General features: G+C 41.9%; 3 protein-coding genes across 7 annotated transcripts; 1 reads left to right on the forward strand and 2 right to left on the reverse strand.

The window, feature by feature from the left end:
* Positions 1 to 293: 293 nt before the first annotated feature.
* On the forward strand, positions 294 to 5,206 carry maff (v-maf avian musculoaponeurotic fibrosarcoma oncogene homolog F). Its single transcript, XM_061264426.1, has 3 exons — positions 294 to 505; positions 2,572 to 2,668; positions 2,872 to 5,206. Exons 2-3 carry the CDS (start codon positions 2,636 to 2,638, stop codon positions 3,313 to 3,315), a joined length of 477 nt encoding a protein of 158 aa, XP_061120410.1. The 5' UTR covers positions 294 to 505; positions 2,572 to 2,635; the 3' UTR covers positions 3,316 to 5,206.
* A 1,959-nt stretch (positions 5,207 to 7,165) lies between these two features.
* tmem184ba (transmembrane protein 184ba) lies at positions 7,166 to 12,110 on the reverse strand. Of its 3 annotated transcripts, none has more exons than XM_061264401.1 (10): positions 11,797 to 12,110; positions 11,671 to 11,711; positions 10,392 to 10,616; positions 9,714 to 9,879; positions 8,888 to 8,978; positions 8,639 to 8,806; positions 8,403 to 8,572; positions 8,145 to 8,339; positions 7,935 to 7,961; positions 7,166 to 7,754 (listed from the first exon to the last, which is right to left on the reverse strand). In XM_061264401.1, exons 3-10 carry the CDS (start codon positions 10,614 to 10,616, stop codon positions 7,522 to 7,524), a joined length of 1,275 nt encoding a protein of 424 aa, XP_061120385.1. In that variant the 5' UTR covers positions 11,671 to 11,711; positions 11,797 to 12,110; the 3' UTR covers positions 7,166 to 7,521. The 3 variants fall into 3 exon arrangements, with proteins under 3 accessions (XP_061120385.1, XP_061120386.1, XP_061120387.1); XM_061264402.1 differs by having other exon boundaries at positions 10,392 to 10,631; XM_061264403.1 differs by lacking the exon at positions 7,935 to 7,961.
* A 488-nt stretch (positions 12,111 to 12,598) lies between these two features.
* csnk1e (casein kinase 1, epsilon) lies at positions 12,599 to 18,443 on the reverse strand. Of its 3 annotated transcripts, none has more exons than XM_061264406.1 (11): positions 17,845 to 18,443; positions 17,198 to 17,292; positions 17,007 to 17,117; positions 16,777 to 16,925; positions 14,933 to 15,161; positions 14,687 to 14,857; positions 14,434 to 14,582; positions 14,153 to 14,351; positions 13,943 to 14,088; positions 13,803 to 13,863; positions 12,599 to 13,443 (listed from the first exon to the last, which is right to left on the reverse strand). In XM_061264406.1, exons 2-10 carry the CDS (start codon positions 17,271 to 17,273, stop codon positions 13,831 to 13,833), a joined length of 1,263 nt encoding a protein of 420 aa, XP_061120390.1. In that variant the 5' UTR covers positions 17,274 to 17,292; positions 17,845 to 18,443; the 3' UTR covers positions 12,599 to 13,443; positions 13,803 to 13,830. The 3 variants fall into 3 exon arrangements, with proteins under 3 accessions (XP_061120390.1, XP_061120389.1, XP_061120388.1); XM_061264405.1 differs by having other exon boundaries at positions 17,198 to 17,312; XM_061264404.1 differs by having other exon boundaries at positions 17,198 to 17,296; positions 17,845 to 18,079.
* Between the last annotated feature and the right edge of the window lie 59 nt (positions 18,444 to 18,502).

The raw sequence follows: 18,502 nt of genomic DNA on the forward strand, positions 1-18,502 counted from the left end.
TGCACAAGCCTGCTTTAAAGCAGCACAACCAACACGTGACCTGACTAAAATGATAAGCTGTAATATATTAACCTTTCAAAGTTACTCAACATTTACTTAGCCTCACAAACGTATACAATGTTGAAAGCATGTTTGACTTTTTACATAAATCGCCAGTATTTTATGCCTGTTGTTTTTGAGGGACTCAGGGATTCCTTGTTTACATCCTCTCGGAGTACGCGGCGGGGGCGGGTGTAACTCCGCCTTCATTCTTTGCCCCTGACGTCATTGTCGCTTGTTTTTTTTTTTTTTTTTTTTTATGAATGAAAGAATCCCACCTCAGAGAGCAGCGAAGTCATTCCGGGAAAAGGCGGACTGACATTTTGTCGCTTCGAGCCAGCGGTAAAATTGTCACAGATCGGAAGCTACCAAGCTACCGAAGAGGTATTTGCGAATCGATAGGAACAACGACGCGACATCGGAAGAACCGTAACCATTTGGAATTTGCCCAATAAGCCAAGGACAAGTGAGTGGGCAGCTGTTTACTTTAATCTCTCGTAGCCGACAACGTTGATGCTAAAGATGCTAACAGCTCGAATTACTAGCATTTTCAAAACGGTGTGGCTGATGTATATTCCACGTTAATAACCATCGTAATATTGTTAATACGTCGCGCTGTTTGAATAACACATTTTTGTCTTGGGTGTAACTACTCGTTTAAACATATATAACAGCAGCACATTTTTACAGTCATGCTAAAATGGATGTCGAATGCAGCCGCTACGGCTGTTTACTACAGCGTTTATTTTACCCTAATCTGTCCGTTTTATCTGCCATTTTGTGACAATCAAAACTATTATTTAGTCGTTTGCCATGATCCGTAATAGACATTTTTGGCTTTTTTACAAGATTGTTGCTGTTGCGTGGCGACGTTGCGTTCACTTGTTGCTCTCGGGTTCGGTAAGCTTCCACGCAAAATCCAGCAGACCTTAGGTATTTTTAGCCGAGCATTTACGCGGATATCCTGGAGTCTTGTGACAAATATAGCAACGGGCTAGTTTTGCCTGGATTTTTGACTGGCGGTAGCCGGTTTAGCTTTTAGCGGTGCGATTGGTGTATTGCTGAATCATCATGACTTTACGAACGACGGTTTACAGCCTCCACCGGCTATTGGGACGCCAGTGCGGTTGCGGGCACTTCACGCCCCACGCTTTTCGGGAAATTCCACTAACTGTAGTCAAAATTACAGAGTGTTGTAATTTTCATATTATAAACAGTAGTTGTTCCTCATGTTGTAAATCAACACGTGCTTTTGAGTTAGTTCACTAAGGAAGAAAATGGACTTGATCGTAATTGATTTATTTCTATCCCTAATTAGATTTTGCTTCCTGGAATGTGGTTTTAAATGGCACAGAACACCTAACATGTACTTCAGTTAAACACCCGATGAGCTCAGAGGTATTTATCGGAAAAAGAAAGTGAAAGTGGAATAACCCTTAAACAATTGTTTCGTGAATTATGACTGTCTTCTAAATTTCAGAAGCATTTTGAGCAGTCCCAGGACTTTTCTGACGCACCTTGGAGAACAAATGTGGTTGACGTACCTCGTCAAATGTTATGTTTTTCTGCCGCGTTGTAAACAAAGTATGTCAGCAGAAAGTGTGTCCTTATATAACAATTCAACAACATCTGATCCAAATCTTCACTTAGCGCTATCAAGGGGATCAAATCTTACGCTAAAAAACAGAAGGTCAATATCAACCAGGAAGTGTGCGCTGACAGTTCTTTCACACGCAGCACACTTCCTTCTCAGCTAAACACGAGAGCCCCCCAAAAAAATCAACTTTTTCACACGATGAAAGAAAGTATTGTTGCCATGCCGCCACGATGAGCTTGCAGGCTTTTTCTAGCCTAGCATAAAACCTCTCGTTAAAGTCATCGTGACAGTGACCTGACATACACAGCATGCCACCCACCCCAACTCATGCTAACAAGTAACCTTAAGAGGAATGTAGGAAGTCACACACACACACTGCCTCCATAGACTTAATGTTAGATATGACGATAACGTTTCTAAATAGAGCTGCTCAAAGACACCGCACGGTTAAACAAACACTTCTGCTAATGTAAGCATGAGAGTCATGTTACGTAAATGTCCGTACTTAGTTCGGCTTATTTTATTTAAGTTAAAGTTAAATCGCCGTTTTCTGCTGTAGTAAGCACCAAACAAAAACTGTGGGCGGTTGACAGGAGGAAGTGTTGCTTAGGACACCTGCTTTGAGCAAGAGCAAGGCCAAAAAGTCTTGGTAACTTCCCCTTAGCACAGCAGCCAACAAACAAAGACGTCTGTCACTTTCACACACAGAAAAAAAACTTCCTCTGATATTAAACCGCGGGATTAGACGAGAGCGCGTGTGTAGAGCGGGAGAGATGTGCGGCTTCTCCTTTTCTCCGCCTTGCATGACAGGCGGTCTTGTGAGCGGACGCAAATGTCAGGCTATAAATGAACTAAAATGGCGTGATGTCCTGACTCGCATGTGACCACTTACCTTTAAAAAAAATAAAATTGCAATCCTCTTTGTCTCTTCTTAGAGTGTCTGAATCTGTGCTGACTGGTTCACGGGGCGGGGGGGAAACTGAGGAGAGTGGTGGCATCATGACGACGGAGAGAAACAGCAAAGCCCTGAAGGTAACATGCACAAGCATAGATATGAATGAAAGGGAAAAAAACATTTGACTCGTAAAATATTTCGTAATGTTCTGAAAATTTGCAATATATACAAAAATGTTTTTACTTGTAATTGCTTATAGGTGCCACATGAGGGCGCCAGAGCACTTGTTTTCTATCAGACAAGTTATTGATCATCTAATCCTCTTCCGTTATTCATTCAGGTGAAGCAGGAATGCGGCGAGAACGTTCCCTTCTTGTCCGACAGCGAGCTCATGTCTCTGTCGGTGCGGGAGCTCAACCTGCACCTGCGCGGGATGTCCCGCGAGGAGATCCAGAAACTGAAGCAGCGCCGACGCACCTTGAAGAACCGGGGCTACGCCGCCAGCTGCCGGGTCAAGCGAGTGTCCCAGCGCGAAGCCCTTGAACAGCAGAAAATGGAGCTCCAGAGGGAGGTGGACCGACTGGGGGCCGAGAACGCCGGCATGAGGAAAGAGCTGGAAGGCCTGGGCGCTCGCCTGGCCGCGCTGCAGAGGTTCGCTAGAGGCCTCGAGGCCGGAGGGGGCAACCTGCTGGCCACTGCGCCGCGCCTTAACACTGCCTCCGTCATCACCATCGTCAAGAGTCCAGCGCAAGCTCCGCCTCAGAGGGGCCACGAGTCTTCCTAGGCTCTGTAAACTGACTGAGGGGGTGTGGCACACACGTATACACATATTGGAACACGAGAACTATATCGGTAGGATAATACTAAACATCAGTGCTACGCCCACACACGAGTCATTCACGTATGACGTCATCCAGGACCAGACGAGCCACTTCTCCGTCGAAGTGCTCGCTATTTAATAATGGCCAATGTTCATTTATATTTGCGTGGTTGGATTGTACAGTACTGTGGAAAACTCTTAGCACCGATTTGCTGTCTTTGTTGCCATTTTGCTGCTGAAGTGAATTGAGGATCTTAATTTAGACAAAACTAGTCCTTTGCTGCTATTTTGAAGCATATATAGGCAATTACAGTAAAACACAGGTAGTGTCGATTACTTGTGGATTTTTGCCCTTTTAGCACTGTAAGGTCTGCATGTCTTCAAGTCAATCAGCAGCTAAAATATAATGTCATTGAATTTAAGTTCTTTTAAGAAAAAAAAATCCCCAAATTGCAACTTTGAAAATCCTCAGAATGTAGCTGTTGAAACAAGACTTTTCCACCATACTGTACATTGGCAATCCAGCCTTGCTTACTGTTTTGTTTGATGCGGGCGAAAAAGCGAAGCTTCCTCTGCTTCTGCTTTTTGGAAACGCAAGCAAAAAAAAAGAAAACTTTACCGTTGAGCTTCCCGCGCAGGTTCTACAAACTTCTGCATTCCAGGTTCTGTTACCGTATTTTTTTTTTTTTGGTTATCACTACCCTTTAATGGCACAACAGGGTCGTGGAAGGCCGTGATCTGTATTCAAAGCAGATTCGAATTATTGCAGGGGTGATATTCGGAACTCCTGGGAGCTAGAGGATGACTGATGTTCAGGGTTTGTACACCAACACAGTGCCTTCAGTACTTGTGGGAGGTATCAAACCAAACCTGCTGACCGTCCATCACACTTTTTTTTTTTTTTGTCTCGGCTCAAATAGCACACAGCTTACCTGTCCTACAGTTCCTACTGTGCAGTAACGATTCCGGGACAAGTCCGCTCGACTCCCCAACGTCACGCGTTGGACATTTAGCTGAAAAACGCGCACATTCCTCTTTACGTGTTTCTTATTTGTAATGTTTGTACGTGCCGTCAAGACGCAAATGTTGAGTGACATTTATCAGAGATATATTCTATATTTTATTTGTATTTAAAAGTAGATATTTTGACAAGACAAGCTAACTGAGTGCTGTGATGTTATGTATGGGTTCAGTACTTCCATAGTTGAGGGAGGGGGGGGGGAGGTCGGGCGTATTTTCATGTCTAATTGTATTGTGTGACAACGATTCCTACTTCACAAAAATGTTAAATTAGCTACGTAGAAAGCCGACGGCCATATTGCTGTGTGATGATGATTCGTGCACGTGTGTTGTTTTTTTTGCCATATTTGTACTGGCTTGCCATAGTGGATTCTTGGAGGGATTTTTTTTTTTCTTTTATGTTATTCGTGTGGAGAAAGGCTAAGAAGAAAGATAGAGGAAGAGAAGATGAGGGAAGAGGTCGAGAGATGGATGAATGACGGAAAAAGCAAGTGGTAAAGAAAAGACAAGGAAACGAAGGTGTGAAGCGTATTCACTTGAAAAACCATAATGTTAGTTGAAAACGTCGTGACACAATTACACTTGTGTTGGAAAAATAATTCAGATATACAAAGCTTCTATTTAGCTATATGAATATGTGTGGTTTAAAGAAAAAAAGCATTTATCTATATTTCCAATGTCTCACCTCTTGTCAAATTGTGCTGGATGTTTTGTGATACTTGCAAAACAAAAATGGTCTTTGTATTTATTGTACTTTTTCTATTGTGAAAATTCAAGTACATCATCTATTTTATATATATTATAATAAATGTTGTACATATTGTACATAAAATGGCGTGCTTCTGTGGTTGCTGAGTCAGTAGGAAAGGAAGAGGTTTTACGTGCAGGATGTGTTGAACGTATCAGATAAGCTTTGGGTTAGATAAGTGCTTCTCAATTATTTTCTGTTACGCCCCCCCCTAGCAAGAAGAAAACTATTCGCGCCCCCCCTCCCCACCGTGACTATCCTAACTTGTCTTGTAAGTCGTAAAATGTTGCACTGTCGCAAACGTGACAGAAGTAACAATGAGAGCGCCACTGCCCCCTGCTGTAGTAAACGCGCAATTACACTTTATTCTAGTACTGCCAAAAAAAAAGCCTGTTCCCCAGGGTCACACGCGCCCCCCCAGGAATAGCACCGCGCCCCCCAAGGGGGGTGCGCCCCACTATTTGAGAAGCACTGGCCTAGGTGACTGATTCACAATTTGGTTTTGTCTGATATCAGAGATTAAATAAAGAAAACCAACTGGCTGATTGATTTGTTTTAATTGAGAGGAAAAAAAAACAGCAAAAGCATTTCACTAGCTGACCAGGAGATGGCGACAGCGTGGCATCTGAAGACCATGGATTGTTTGTTCTGCTATAGCCTAGGTGACTGATTCACAATTTGGTTTTGTCTGATAATAGATATTAAATAAAGAAAACCAACTGGCTAATTGATTTGTTTTAATTGAGAGGAAAAAAAACATCAGCAAAAGCATTTCACTAACTGACCAGGAGATGGCGACAGCGCGGCATCTGAAGACCATGGATCGTTCTGCTATGCCGGTTTAAAAAAAAAAAAAAAAACGTAATTAGCTAGGGGTCAAAGGTCAAAGTTTACGGTTCAAAGTTCACCCAGGGGTCAAAGGTCGGTTCAAAGTTCACGGGGTCATGTGCACATTTTCGATTTTTAACTAGAGTTGAAAGTTCAGGGTTCAAAGGTCACCCAGGGGTCACCACGGGGTCACCACGGGGTCACCGCGGGGCCACGGGGTCACCACGGGGTCACCGCGGGTTCAAAGTTCAGGGTTCACTTTTTTTTTTTTTTTTTTTTTTTTTAGGTTAACCTTTATTTAACCCAGTGCTTCTCAATTATTTTCTGTTACGCCCCCCCCTAGCAAGAAGAAAACTATTCGCGCCCCCCCTCCCCACCGTGACTAGCCTAACTTGTCTTGTAAGTCGTAAAATGTTGCACTGTTGCAAACGTGACAGAAGTAACAATGAGAGCGCCACTGCCCCCTGCTGTAGTAAACGCGCAATTACACTTTATTCTAGTACTGCCAAAAAAAAAGCCTGTTCCCCAGGGTCACACGCGCCCCCCAGGAATAGCACCGCGCCCCCCAAGGGGGGCGCGCCCCACTATTTGAGAAGCACTGGGTTAGATCGAGGTTAGTTAAAGGCAGCTAAATATGAAAATATATTCTGGATTGTTCTTCAATAAAAATATATTTATCTCAAGGCGTGAATGGGAAATAGGCCATTTGGACAAAATGTTTTTTCTATTTTTAAATTTTGGTTATTTCAGGAACCATTACGTTTGGATTGCTGCTTCTGAAACTTGACCTTAAAAAAGTGAAAGAAAACCAATAGATTAAATCTTGGTATCTTGCTTCTTGTATCTTCTTCGGTATCCATGTCAAAAGTGCTCAAACTTATTTACCCAGTCAGCATTTAAAAATAGGTCAGCATGACTTCTCATAACGACAGGTAAGCAGAGAAGAAAAAATATCACGTGATTCATGCGTGTGCTGGTTTGCATTTCCTGATGATATAACGTTTGAGGAATGTCTCGACAGGTGCTTCGATGAATCGATACTTAAGAATGCGAATTCGAGCTATGTCATATGGCTCCCTCTAGTGTACACATGCGGTATTGGAGCTGGCAGGGGAAAGTTAATGAGTCATTTAGACACTTGGCAGTTTCATTTTTACACACACCTAAAATTTCCAGAGATGAATTTCCACAAAACATCACTAACTGTTAGTCCACAAATTTGTATAGTACCTTGTCAATTTATTGCAAACCGAATAAAACATTTTTTGAAGTCCTTCTCAGGTTGTCATGAAACATATCAAATTTCACAAAAAATCACAACATTATCAGAATAAAATTGAAGTTGTGCTATAAAAAAAAGGAACAGTCTATCAAAGTCAGCAAATCTTTTGAGTAAAACTTGAAAACGACTTACTAATCAAGCAGGTGTTTTACACCAGACTAGCTTATAGCGTCCAACACAAACGTGCCGTGTTTATACTTGCATTCATGCTCTCATGAAATGGCAAACAAACATTCTCACATATGAGAGGCGGCCGACTGCTGCCGGGAGGATGAATCACATTTCCGCGCGTCTAGAATTCATCGTCCGAGCTCAGCAGGAAGGTTTTCTCCGTGTCCCCGTGGTTGCTAACGGCGCTGAGCGTGCGCGACACAGGCGGCGGCGGCACGCCCTGCTCCAGCGTGGACTGCTGGGTGTAATGCTGGTAAGCCGGCGAGAAGTTATGAATAGCGTCCTGGACCATGTCGCCCGGGTTCATCGTCTCCTTCAGGCTGCTGGAGATGCTCTTCATCGGGGCGCAGCTGCCTAGATGGCAGTGAGTTGCAAAAAACGGTTTAGCTAGCAATCGGTTAGCTACAATCAAGGAAGGACGCTATACTACAATGTGAAAAAATGACTCATGGAGGATTTGATAAGTGACTGTGGTGAGCAACAGACATCAATGGACAATGCAAGAAGAGTCGAAACGGTCAGCGTGGAACCTACCAAACTCTCCGTATGTAGGGAGGGGTCCTTCAAAAGGCAGCAAAGAAAAGGGAAAATGAAGGTTTGTGTAAGCACAGGACAGAATAGCAAGACTCTTGTCTTACAAATACGTGGGCACAAAGTAGGAAAAAGCCAGAAAGTCATAATAGTGTCAAATAAAATAAAAGTGGATTTTAAAATGAATGCTCGCCATCGACGTGATCTTCTCACCTTGCGCGCTGATACTTTTGTCCTTGTAGACTTTGTAGGTGAAAGCGAAACGGAGGATCAGCGCGGCAAAAAACATCTCGATGCAAATGATGAAGTTCTGGTAACCGGCGGCGACGGTCCCTTTGCCGACGGACACCTCCACGGAGTCAATCTGGGGGATGGCGCCGCACCTCTCCATAATGGCCAGAAACACACCTGAGTAGAAATCAAAGCAACCTTCTATCAAATGTTCCATGAATTTGGTTGGAGGTGGCACACCTTGCCAGAAGGAGAGGAAGATGACCGACTTGACGATGACGAACTTGAGCACGGGCCCGTATGGGCTGAGCAGGTTGCGGGTGGCGAAGTAAAAGAGGAAGAGGGCGTACAGAGACAAGCTGACCGAGACGTTGCAGATGATGGTGACGTAGAGGTACCCGCTGGCGGCGCTGTGGAGCCACAAAACACACAAACGTCACGGCCATTTTGAATTGACACAGTTTTTGTTGACTTACTTGAAGTCTCCATCTTTGTATTTTCCGTACGCCTGCAGGATGACGGTAATGGTGGCCATGAGCGGCTTGACGACGCAGAACTGCAGCGTGGCCTGCTTGCAGAAGCGCAGGAACCCGATGGAGTAGGCCCTTCCCTTCAGGCAGCACGTGCCGAACATGCAGCTGGACCTTGGTGGCGCCGGAACACATTGTAAATCGATTATCACAATGATACATCAACGCTTGCAAATAAAAAAGGGCGAGACCTACTCGATGAGTTTCCCTCGGATCTCGGCCATGATGGCGCTCTCTCCTCCGAGGTATTCGTAACACAGACTCAGGAAGTTGTATATCACAAACGCTTTAGGTGGGGAGGGGGCAAACAAACAGTGATATTTGTTATTTCTATTTCCTAGAAGAAGAAGAAAAAAACATTGTTTGATGGTCACCAAATGTCTCCTGTGGGAAGTGGATTAAATCTCCTGTGTGCTTTCTCAGCATGTGGATGACGACAAGCAAAGCGGCTCATAAACACCAGCGTGCTAATCCTGTTTTGCCCCCCTTCCCCCTAGGATCTTCCTCCTTTGTGCACTGTATAATCATGGCTGATGATTTGTGTAATCAACGCAAAAGTGTGAAACTGTGACGTGCACTCGGTGTGCGGGGCATTTTATGGCTGAGCTGCACTCCCCGCCAGCATTTGGTATTACATCATACGTTAGCCGCTTCTCCCTCCATCGGTTTGCCTTTGAATGAGCTCTCGCCTGATCTGCTTTTGTGTCGCTCTGGCTTATTTACCACGCGTTCCCATCTCCCCGCGGATGCCCTCGTCAGCCCGAGGCCGGTTGTCACGGTGATACAGTAGGCGTGCATACAATGAGAACTTTGCAAGTTGGGTTGAGCGGGTAACTCATTATCTTGTGGCAGCTTGTCCAGGAGCAGAACCGTTTCGGAGTCTTGTTGCCATGCGACAGGCCAGTCGACCTTACTCGGGGAAAGCATTGGGTCAGGGCTCACTTGCTTGGTATTTTGAATAGAATGACACAAATATTGGACAAGGAGATAAAATATGAGTGAGCATGAAGTTTGTTCTTACCCTCGTAGCAGTCCCTGATGGTGTCAAAGTAGACGTAGTACTGGTCGTTGGTGAAGAAGAGGAGGCTGAGCCAAGAGTCGATGCCGTAGATGGGGACGATGAAGAGGATCCGTACGATGTGCCGCTGCTCCCGGGGTGAGCTATAGAAACGCAGGTGCATGTAGATCTGGGAAAAAAAAAAGATAATACAGCAAAACATGTAGGCCTTAACGAGATTACCGTATTTTCCGGCCTATAAGGCGCACCGGACTATAAGGCGCACCTTCAATGAATGGCCCATTTTAAAACTTTATCCTTATATAAGGCGCACCGGACTCTAAGGCGCACCATCATGTCAGATTTTTAATCCAAATCAAATCATTCTCCATTTTATCTTTTTTATTTCAACTTCAGACGGAAACAAATTACTTTATAATCATAAAATAATGATCCAGTCTTTTTAAGTCATGATTCATAGTCTTCAGCGGGCCACTTATGATTGATTTCATGACACAATGCTTTGGGCCAGTTTAAATTTAGGAATTTGGTCCATATATAAGGCGCACTGGGCTATAAGGCGCACTGTTGGTTTTTGAGAAAATTTAGGTTTTTAGGTGCGCCTTATAGGGCGGAAAATACGGTAATTATATTAAATAATTATATTATTATTTATTTATTGACATACGGCTGCTTACTTACCTGGTGGCAGGTAAGGATGAGGGAAGTCCAGACGAAGATGCCAGACACGGCCTGGGCCATAGGGGTCATGAGGAATGTGGGCTGGTCCTGGCTTAGCAAGGGGGCTTCGGGGAGCCAGGAGATGTTGGGCCCTCCCGGCGGTGGTGTCCCTGCCGCTTCAGCCAAAAGAGAGTCCACCCCCAACCTCTCTGATAAGGGCACATCTCGCCTCCACAGCCTTGGCATCTGAAAAAAGAAAATCTGGCGAGGTTTTCAATTTGGACATAAAAGGGGACACACCTTTTCCACACTTAATCTTCAACTTGGTTTAAATATTACTGATTTATCATTGTGTAATGAGTTATCGTGGACAAAAAAAAAAAAACAGGAACTCAAACAGAAGCATCAATGAGTGTCATGTGGGCAAGAATGTATGACTCATACAAACAATGGAACCCGTGTTTCAATATATTCAGCGGAAATCATTTTCAGGACCCATTCAATCCTTACCTAACAACATACCTCAATTCTTGGTTCCTTGAGCTATTGGTCAGAAGAACAAGCAACCCCAATGCACTCTCCAAAACTGTTAAGCCTTTCATTCATGACACCATAAAGCATGATATGATTTGACTGGTTATAATGACATCATTGTCTTAAAAGGAAGCCATATTTTCTTGTCCTCTTTAACTGGCATGATCCAAAGTTGCTTTTTTTTTTATAGGTTTCTACTCTGTATGATGAGTCTAAAAATAGATTATGTAATCCTTTTTGCCCTGTGGCTTTTTATACAAAGAGCTTGCTGCTAATATAGTCAAATAAACAAGATTATGAAATTCAGATGAAATCTGGCAACCGATCGCAAATCATTAACGCACAACGTGGACCTAACAAATTGAATTCGGCATTTTATTCAAATAGATGTTACGCTAACGTCTCAATGGAGGGTTGAGCGATTTTTTTTTTTCTTGTTTGTGCACCGCGAGGTCATTTGTAATGGTTCGCAAGGGATCAGCAGATGTACACATAAAAGAGGTGAAGTGAAGGCATCAGCAACATTGGGGCGAGGAACAGCTGCGTGTTTCAATTAAAAAAAAGGCAAATAAATCACGCTGGAATAATAATTTATGTGTGTCATAAGGTCAGGAGTTTGCAACAGATGGAATGGGGGCACAGGGGTGTGTGGGGGGGATACAAAGGGGGGTTGTGTTTATCTACAAATAAATGTGTGGGACGACAGCTAATTCCCGAACAGGTTATTAAAATGTGAATGCTTTCAAACAATAAAACAAAGTCTCACCTTTGCTAATATTTACTCGTGACAACGTGGAGCTTTAAATCCTGCAATGCAAAAACAAATCAAATGTTTGATTACTAGTGACATGCGTAATCCGGGTGCACACATGCTTTTAAAGGCTACGCTTACCAAAACAAAATCATCCAATGCTTTGTGCCGACCAGAAATAGCACGTAAACGGCCTTAATTCCAGCTCAGAGCTGCACCGTCGCCCCCGAGGACATCCATGTTGTTGCGCCAACACCGACCGGTTAACCTCCACGTTTTTCCTCACCTATTCTTTCTTCTTCATGTTTAACAACTTGAGCAATATCGTACGCGATCGTCCCCACTTTTGCACCAGTTAAAGTCCGTAGATTGCTCCGTAAGGGGAGACGGCAAACTTGTCGTTCCCCGTCGCCCTGCCTGTCTGAAAGACTTTGGATCGACTGTGGAAATCAGGCGGGCCCCGCCCATTTAGTGGGAGCGAAGCACGTAGCCAATCACGGCCCGGGTATATTAATAACACGGAAGTAGGTGAGCTAGGCGTGGAAAAGTTTTTAATATTTTTATTTATTTTTAACAATACATTATATATTGCAGAATACATAATTTGTACGTACTAATAAACTAAAACATGAACTAATAAATACGTTTTTTTTTTTACAGTGCAACACCTTTGTGAGTTATTTTCTTGTATATTTACACCAAAATTTCAATAAAACGTTTCGAGGAAAAAAAGCTAAATTCTGACAAAAACGCTGCATTTGCTAATAGAAAAAAAATACAATACCGAATAAGTGCATATATACTGTATTTGTATGTTTAAAATGCAGTGAGTAAATGTCATGCGAATATAAACTAAATACTCAAACAATATTCAAATTTGTGAGACAGCGAGGGAAGAACGTGGAATATTGACTACAGGTCAGCCTGTATATATTTCTTTTATTGATTTTACAATTATATACAATTATCAGAGAAACAAATTTGAAGCACAATAAAGAAACATACATGACATCACCAGATCTAGACATCAGCCTTGATAATTAATTTAATTTTTGACATTATAGGGATAGCCATTTTCATCTTGTACATTTTGGCAATTATCATTTACATTCTGCCCAAATAAAACATACTGTACACATTGTACAAGTTGCATTAAAAAAAGACATGTACATCAGCAAGATTGTTTTACTTACACGTTGGAACAAGGAGTCAGAATAACATTCATTCAATGAGGCTCACTCCTCACCCCCCCAACTCTTCGTATTTTTAGTACCTCATAAGAGAGAAAACACATTCTCCTGTTATATATTTTGGACTCAGAGGCAAAGCCGTGTGATGAAACACAATGATAACATTTTCGACTATTTCGAAGAAAGTCCAAAGTACACCGATGACATGTTTGACGGGCACGCCGGTTGTTTTCAGATGAAAGACATCAATATGCATCATATTTAACATTAGCATTCACTTGTAGTTTATTCAACCACAGAAACCTGAAAGTTTGTGCAACTGGATATACCGTGTGTGAGTTGAGCCTCTGAGTCTGACACGTGATAATTGGTTTTAATGTCACTTCCCACTTCAGACTGCACCCTATAAACAGTAAAAAGCCAGTCTGAAGTTTTCTTTTTTTCCTCCTGGCCGACTGGTTTCCATCATTGAAGCGTTACTTCCGCTCCTTCTGGTCACCAGAGTTGGCAGGCTGACCTTCCCGTTTGGACGCCAGTAACGCATCCTCTTTCCTGCTCCTCCAACTCAGAACGAGGGGAAGTTGATTCCCATCACTTGCTGGATGATGATAGAAAAAACACGTCAAATGAGTGTACCGTATTTTCCGCACTATAAGGCGCACCTAAAACCCTCCAATTTTCTCAAAAGCCGACAGTGCGCCTTATAATCAGGTGCGCCTTATATATGGACCAATATTGAGCCACTAGAGCAGGCGTGTCCAAAGTCTGTTCCAAAATTGTATATATGGACAGTTTTAAAATGGGCCATTCATTGAAGGTGCGCCTTATAATCCGGTAACGCCTTATATACGGACAAAGTTTTAAAATGGGCCATTCATTGAAGGTGCGCCTTATAATCCAGTGCGCCTTATAGTGCGGAAAATACGGTACATTTGATTTTATGATTTGTTTTCTTACCTGCTTCTGACCAGCAGGGAAGAATTTTTCACTTTGCCAAATGTTCAAATGGCACACTGACCTGTACATGGAAGGGGGAAAAAAACAAATAAGATAAAGAATATTTTTGGGGGGAATCTGACTTCCATGACTCGTTCTACCTGCGACGCAGTGATGCGTGATTGGTCGAGGCGTGTGGAGAGGTCACCAGCGGACACGTTGGCAGGTGCACCGCGATGCAGCCTCATGGCCACTTTGCGCTCTCGCTCCACCCGTTCCGCCCGGCCCACCTGAGGAGAGCGGTTACCTGTATCCAAACACCTACAATTAATTACAACCAAAAAGGACGACTTAGTGACGCTCGTCCTAACCCGACTGCTGGACGCTGCGTGTGACCGCTTTGGATTGGATGACGTCTTGTTCGTTTTTGGCTCGGTTGGCCGCCGTAGGTTTGGGTCCGGATGGCAAAGCTCGAACTCCGCTGACCTTTTGGCCTTCTCCTGCATGGCCCTCTTCATCTTTTTCCTCCTTACGTTCTTTGTCTCCATCTTCCGCCGTCCTGCTGGCCCCCTGAAAAAAAAAAAACGTTTAATAAATTATCTGCCAGCTTACTTTTCAACGTTAATATTTATCAACACACTGTCCCACTCACAAACTTGAGCATGCTCCAGTCAAAGACGTAGTCATAAGAGAAGCCCTGTCTGTGGAAAAGGTTCCTGAAGAGCTGCCTCAGGTACGAATAGTCCGGCTTGTCGTCGAAGCGCAGGGAGCGGCAAAGGTTCAAGTAGGTAGAAAACACAGCTGGAAGACAACGAAGCATTTTAATTTCAATTTTTCCAATGCATTTATAGTATTTAGCCTGGTACAGTGTTATTAGTAACAGTAGTGGTTTCTGCTATACTCACACGGGTAGCCCTTGCAGAGCACTTCGATAGGAGTGGACATTTTCTTCTCGCTGATACGTTCATACTTCTGCCTCTTAGTAGCGGCCTTAAGCCCCTGCCAAGGCAGCGAGCCCAGGTTGAAGTACATGAGGACATAGCCCAGCGACTCCAGGTCGTCCCGCCTCGATTGCTCTGCGGAAGTAGGAAAAACAAAGTGTGTAACTTTGTGTGTATATTGCCGTAGTCGACAAGTTCATGTTGTCTTACCAATGCCCAGGTGGGTGTTGATGGAGGCGTAGCGGGCGGTGCCGGTGAGGTTTTTGTTCTCTCGGTAGGGAATGTGCTGGTGCGTTCGGGCGTCACGGTATTTCTTGGCCAGGCCAAAGTCGATGATGTAGACGAGGTTGCCCTTCTTGCCGAGCCCCATCAGGAAGTTGTCGGGCTTCACGTCTCTGTGGATGAAGTTCTTCAAGTGGATGTATTCGATCCTGCTGATCTAGTGGAGACATATGTGGCATAAGATTTTTCCACTTTGTTTTTATTTAGTTTTGTATTTTGAATTCAGTTAGTTGTAATTAGTATTTAGAGCCTGTTAGGTTTTTTCACCCCAAATCCTATAATATATAATGACTATATACTAATAAATATGATGATAAATATATTTGAAATAAAAGTATAATGTTAAATATATTATGTTATCATATTTTAGTCTAGTCTATTTAATTTATGTATCATTGTTATTGTTTCAGCATGTGCTATATAATAATAATATAATATAATATAAATATAATATAATATAAATATAATATAAATATAATATAATATAAATATAAATATAAATATAAAATAATATAATATAATATAATATAATATAATATAATATAATATAATATAATATAATATAATATAATATAATATAATATAATATAATATAATATAATATAATATAATATAATATAATATAATATAATATATTGGCCATGCTGCAGGGCAAAAATACACATCCACGTAAAGCACTGCACTGGACTTTGGAACCATGTGAATTAACGATGAATTGACGTTTGCAATTGTACTGTCGCCCTCTCGTGGATTTGGTATGAAGTACATGCTTAAACCATTATAATAAATACACTTTGGAACCATGTGAATTAACGATGAATTGACGTTTGCAATTGTACTGTCGCCCTCTCGCGGATTTGGTATGAAGTACATGCTTAAACCATTATAAAAAATACACAGACACGATATTTTATTATATTTTATTATAATAAAATGTAAATTATACTAAATGTTGTGTTATCATATTTTAGTCTAGTTTATTTTATTTATGTATCATTAGACAGTTTTATAATATTATTGTTTAAGCATGTGCTATAAAATAATATATAATATATAATATAATATAATTAAAAATATAATATAATATAATAAAATATAATATAATATAATATATCGTGTCTGTGTATTTATTATAATGGTCTAGCATGTACTTCATACCAAATCCGCGAAAGGACGACAGTACAATTGCAAATGTCAATTCATCGTTAATTCACATGGCTCCAAAGTGTATTTATTATAATGGTTTAAGCATGTACTTCATACCAAATCCGCGAGAGGGCGACAGTACAATTGCAAACGTCAATTCATCGTTAATTCACATAGTTCCAAAGTGTATTTATTATAATGGTTTAAGCATGTACTTCATACCAAATCCGCGAGAGGGCGACAGTACAATTGCAAACGTCAATTCATCGTTAATTCACATAGTTCCAAAGTCCAGTGGAGTGCGTTACGTGGATGTGTATTTTTGCCCTGCAGCATGGCCAATAAATAAAATAAAATAAAATAAAATAAAATAAAATAAAATAAAATAAAATAAAATAAAATAAAATAAAATAAAATAAAATAAAATAAAATAAAATAAAATAAAATAAAATAAAATAAAATAAAATAAAATAAAATAAAATAAAATAAAATAAAATAAAATAAAATTAAAGCACATGCTTAAACAATAATATTGTAAAACATAGGAAATGATATATAATTTCTTTGGCACTCTCTCATATTTGTATTTATACAGAATTAATATTATTAATATTTTTCAAGCTCACCATTTGATCAGCCAGCAGCAGGACGGTTTTTAAGCTGAACTTGCGGGAGCAGAAGTTGAACAGGTCCTCCAAACTGGGGCCCAGCAGCTCCATGACCATCACGTTGTAATCGCCCTCAGCTCCACACCACTTAATGGACGGGATACCCACTGTGGGGATGGAATATTTAAGGATTATAATTTCAATATTACATACATATTACAAGCTTGACTGGCCTCTGTGAGCCTCACCTCCTCCCTGCATCATCTTGTAGAATTTACTCTCAATGTGAAGCTGCGGATGTTTGGTCTTTACGCATTCCAGCTTGATGGCCACTTCCTCTCCCGTGGTGAGGTTGGAACCTAAAGAGGAGCAACATGATCAAACTGAAATTCTAATATTGCATGTTTATTAGGAGGATGAGAAGAACAGGGAAACTCACCAAGGTAAATGTCTCCAAAGGAACCGCTCCCTATCTTCCTCCCGAGGCGGTACTTGTTTCCCACTCGCAACTCCATGGCTTCTTAACTGCTCCAACTGACTGGAACACACAGTCGCTGTGATTCATCACGAGTGATTAGACCTTAAAAGTCCAACCCTGAGGTTCAAAGCTCAAACATCACCAGTGCATTTCAAAATCTTTTATATTAGGTTATATTACACTCTGATAATCAATAACACATTTTTTTTGTTCAGACCAGTACCGAATGACCCGGTACTAGTCCATGGCCTGGTGTGGGGGACCTATATGATATTCAAAATGGATGGATGGATGCTAGATGCATGAATTGATGCATGCATGGATGCAATATCACATGACCCAACATTGAAGCAATGTAAATCTATTTTTTTAAGGTGAGGTTTAGATAATCGTTGCATTGGATCTTAATCCGCTATAAACACACACACACACACACACACACACACTGCTGCTGCACATTGGCTCAGCCTCCCCTTAACAAGGTGTTGCAGTAAAAACGCCGCAACATCAGCAAGACATGCAATTCCTGCAAAACTTGGAACTAGTCCATAAAGGCTTATTTAGGACATGACACCTTGACATACAGAGTAGCACGTCGATGAGCTCACCGGTCGTCTGGGCCGATACTCCGGTCTCACTCGGGGGCCCTGGGTAGCGACATACACTCACGGCTCATCCTCCACGCAAGATTGCAAGATTCCACCCGCTGTCACGATCTTGACGTGTGGGGAGGAAGAGAACGGAGAAGCCACGAGTAACCCTCTTACTTTCCTCTTCCTCCGACTAGTCTTCCTCATACACACACCCTCCCCACTTTACGCCAACAGCCTATGACGTCATCCGTTCGAGTATGAAAGGAGCGAGTGCACGTCAAATATGTTTTATTTCGCTCTTAATGCACTTTGAAGATGTAGTGAACTATCAACTACGAATGTGTTTTATCATTTTTGTTTGTTCTCGGAGGTTGTGAAGGAGAACGTCACAAGTTAATACAAAAGGTAAAACAGCACCACCGTGTGGACAGTATGGGAGGTGCTGCGAGGCCATTGACCGTATGGGAAACAAAACTAAAATAAATAAATAAATAAAAAACAGCAAAACGTTAACTGGTGTCTTAGCAACTTCTAACATCAATCCTATTTTGTGAAAAGAAATTAGAATTTGTAAAAGAAAACCTAATACATTAAAAGCACTGGAAAGTAGGCAGAGTGTACATGGCCAAAAATGTCAGCAATGATAGGATCAAATCAAAAAAGGTCTGAAGGG

The sequence above is a fragment of the Syngnathus typhle genome, linkage group LG18, assembly GCF_033458585.1.
Source record: "Syngnathus typhle isolate RoL2023-S1 ecotype Sweden linkage group LG18, RoL_Styp_1.0, whole genome shotgun sequence".
Classification (NCBI taxonomy): domain Eukaryota; kingdom Metazoa; phylum Chordata; class Actinopteri; order Syngnathiformes; family Syngnathidae; genus Syngnathus; species Syngnathus typhle.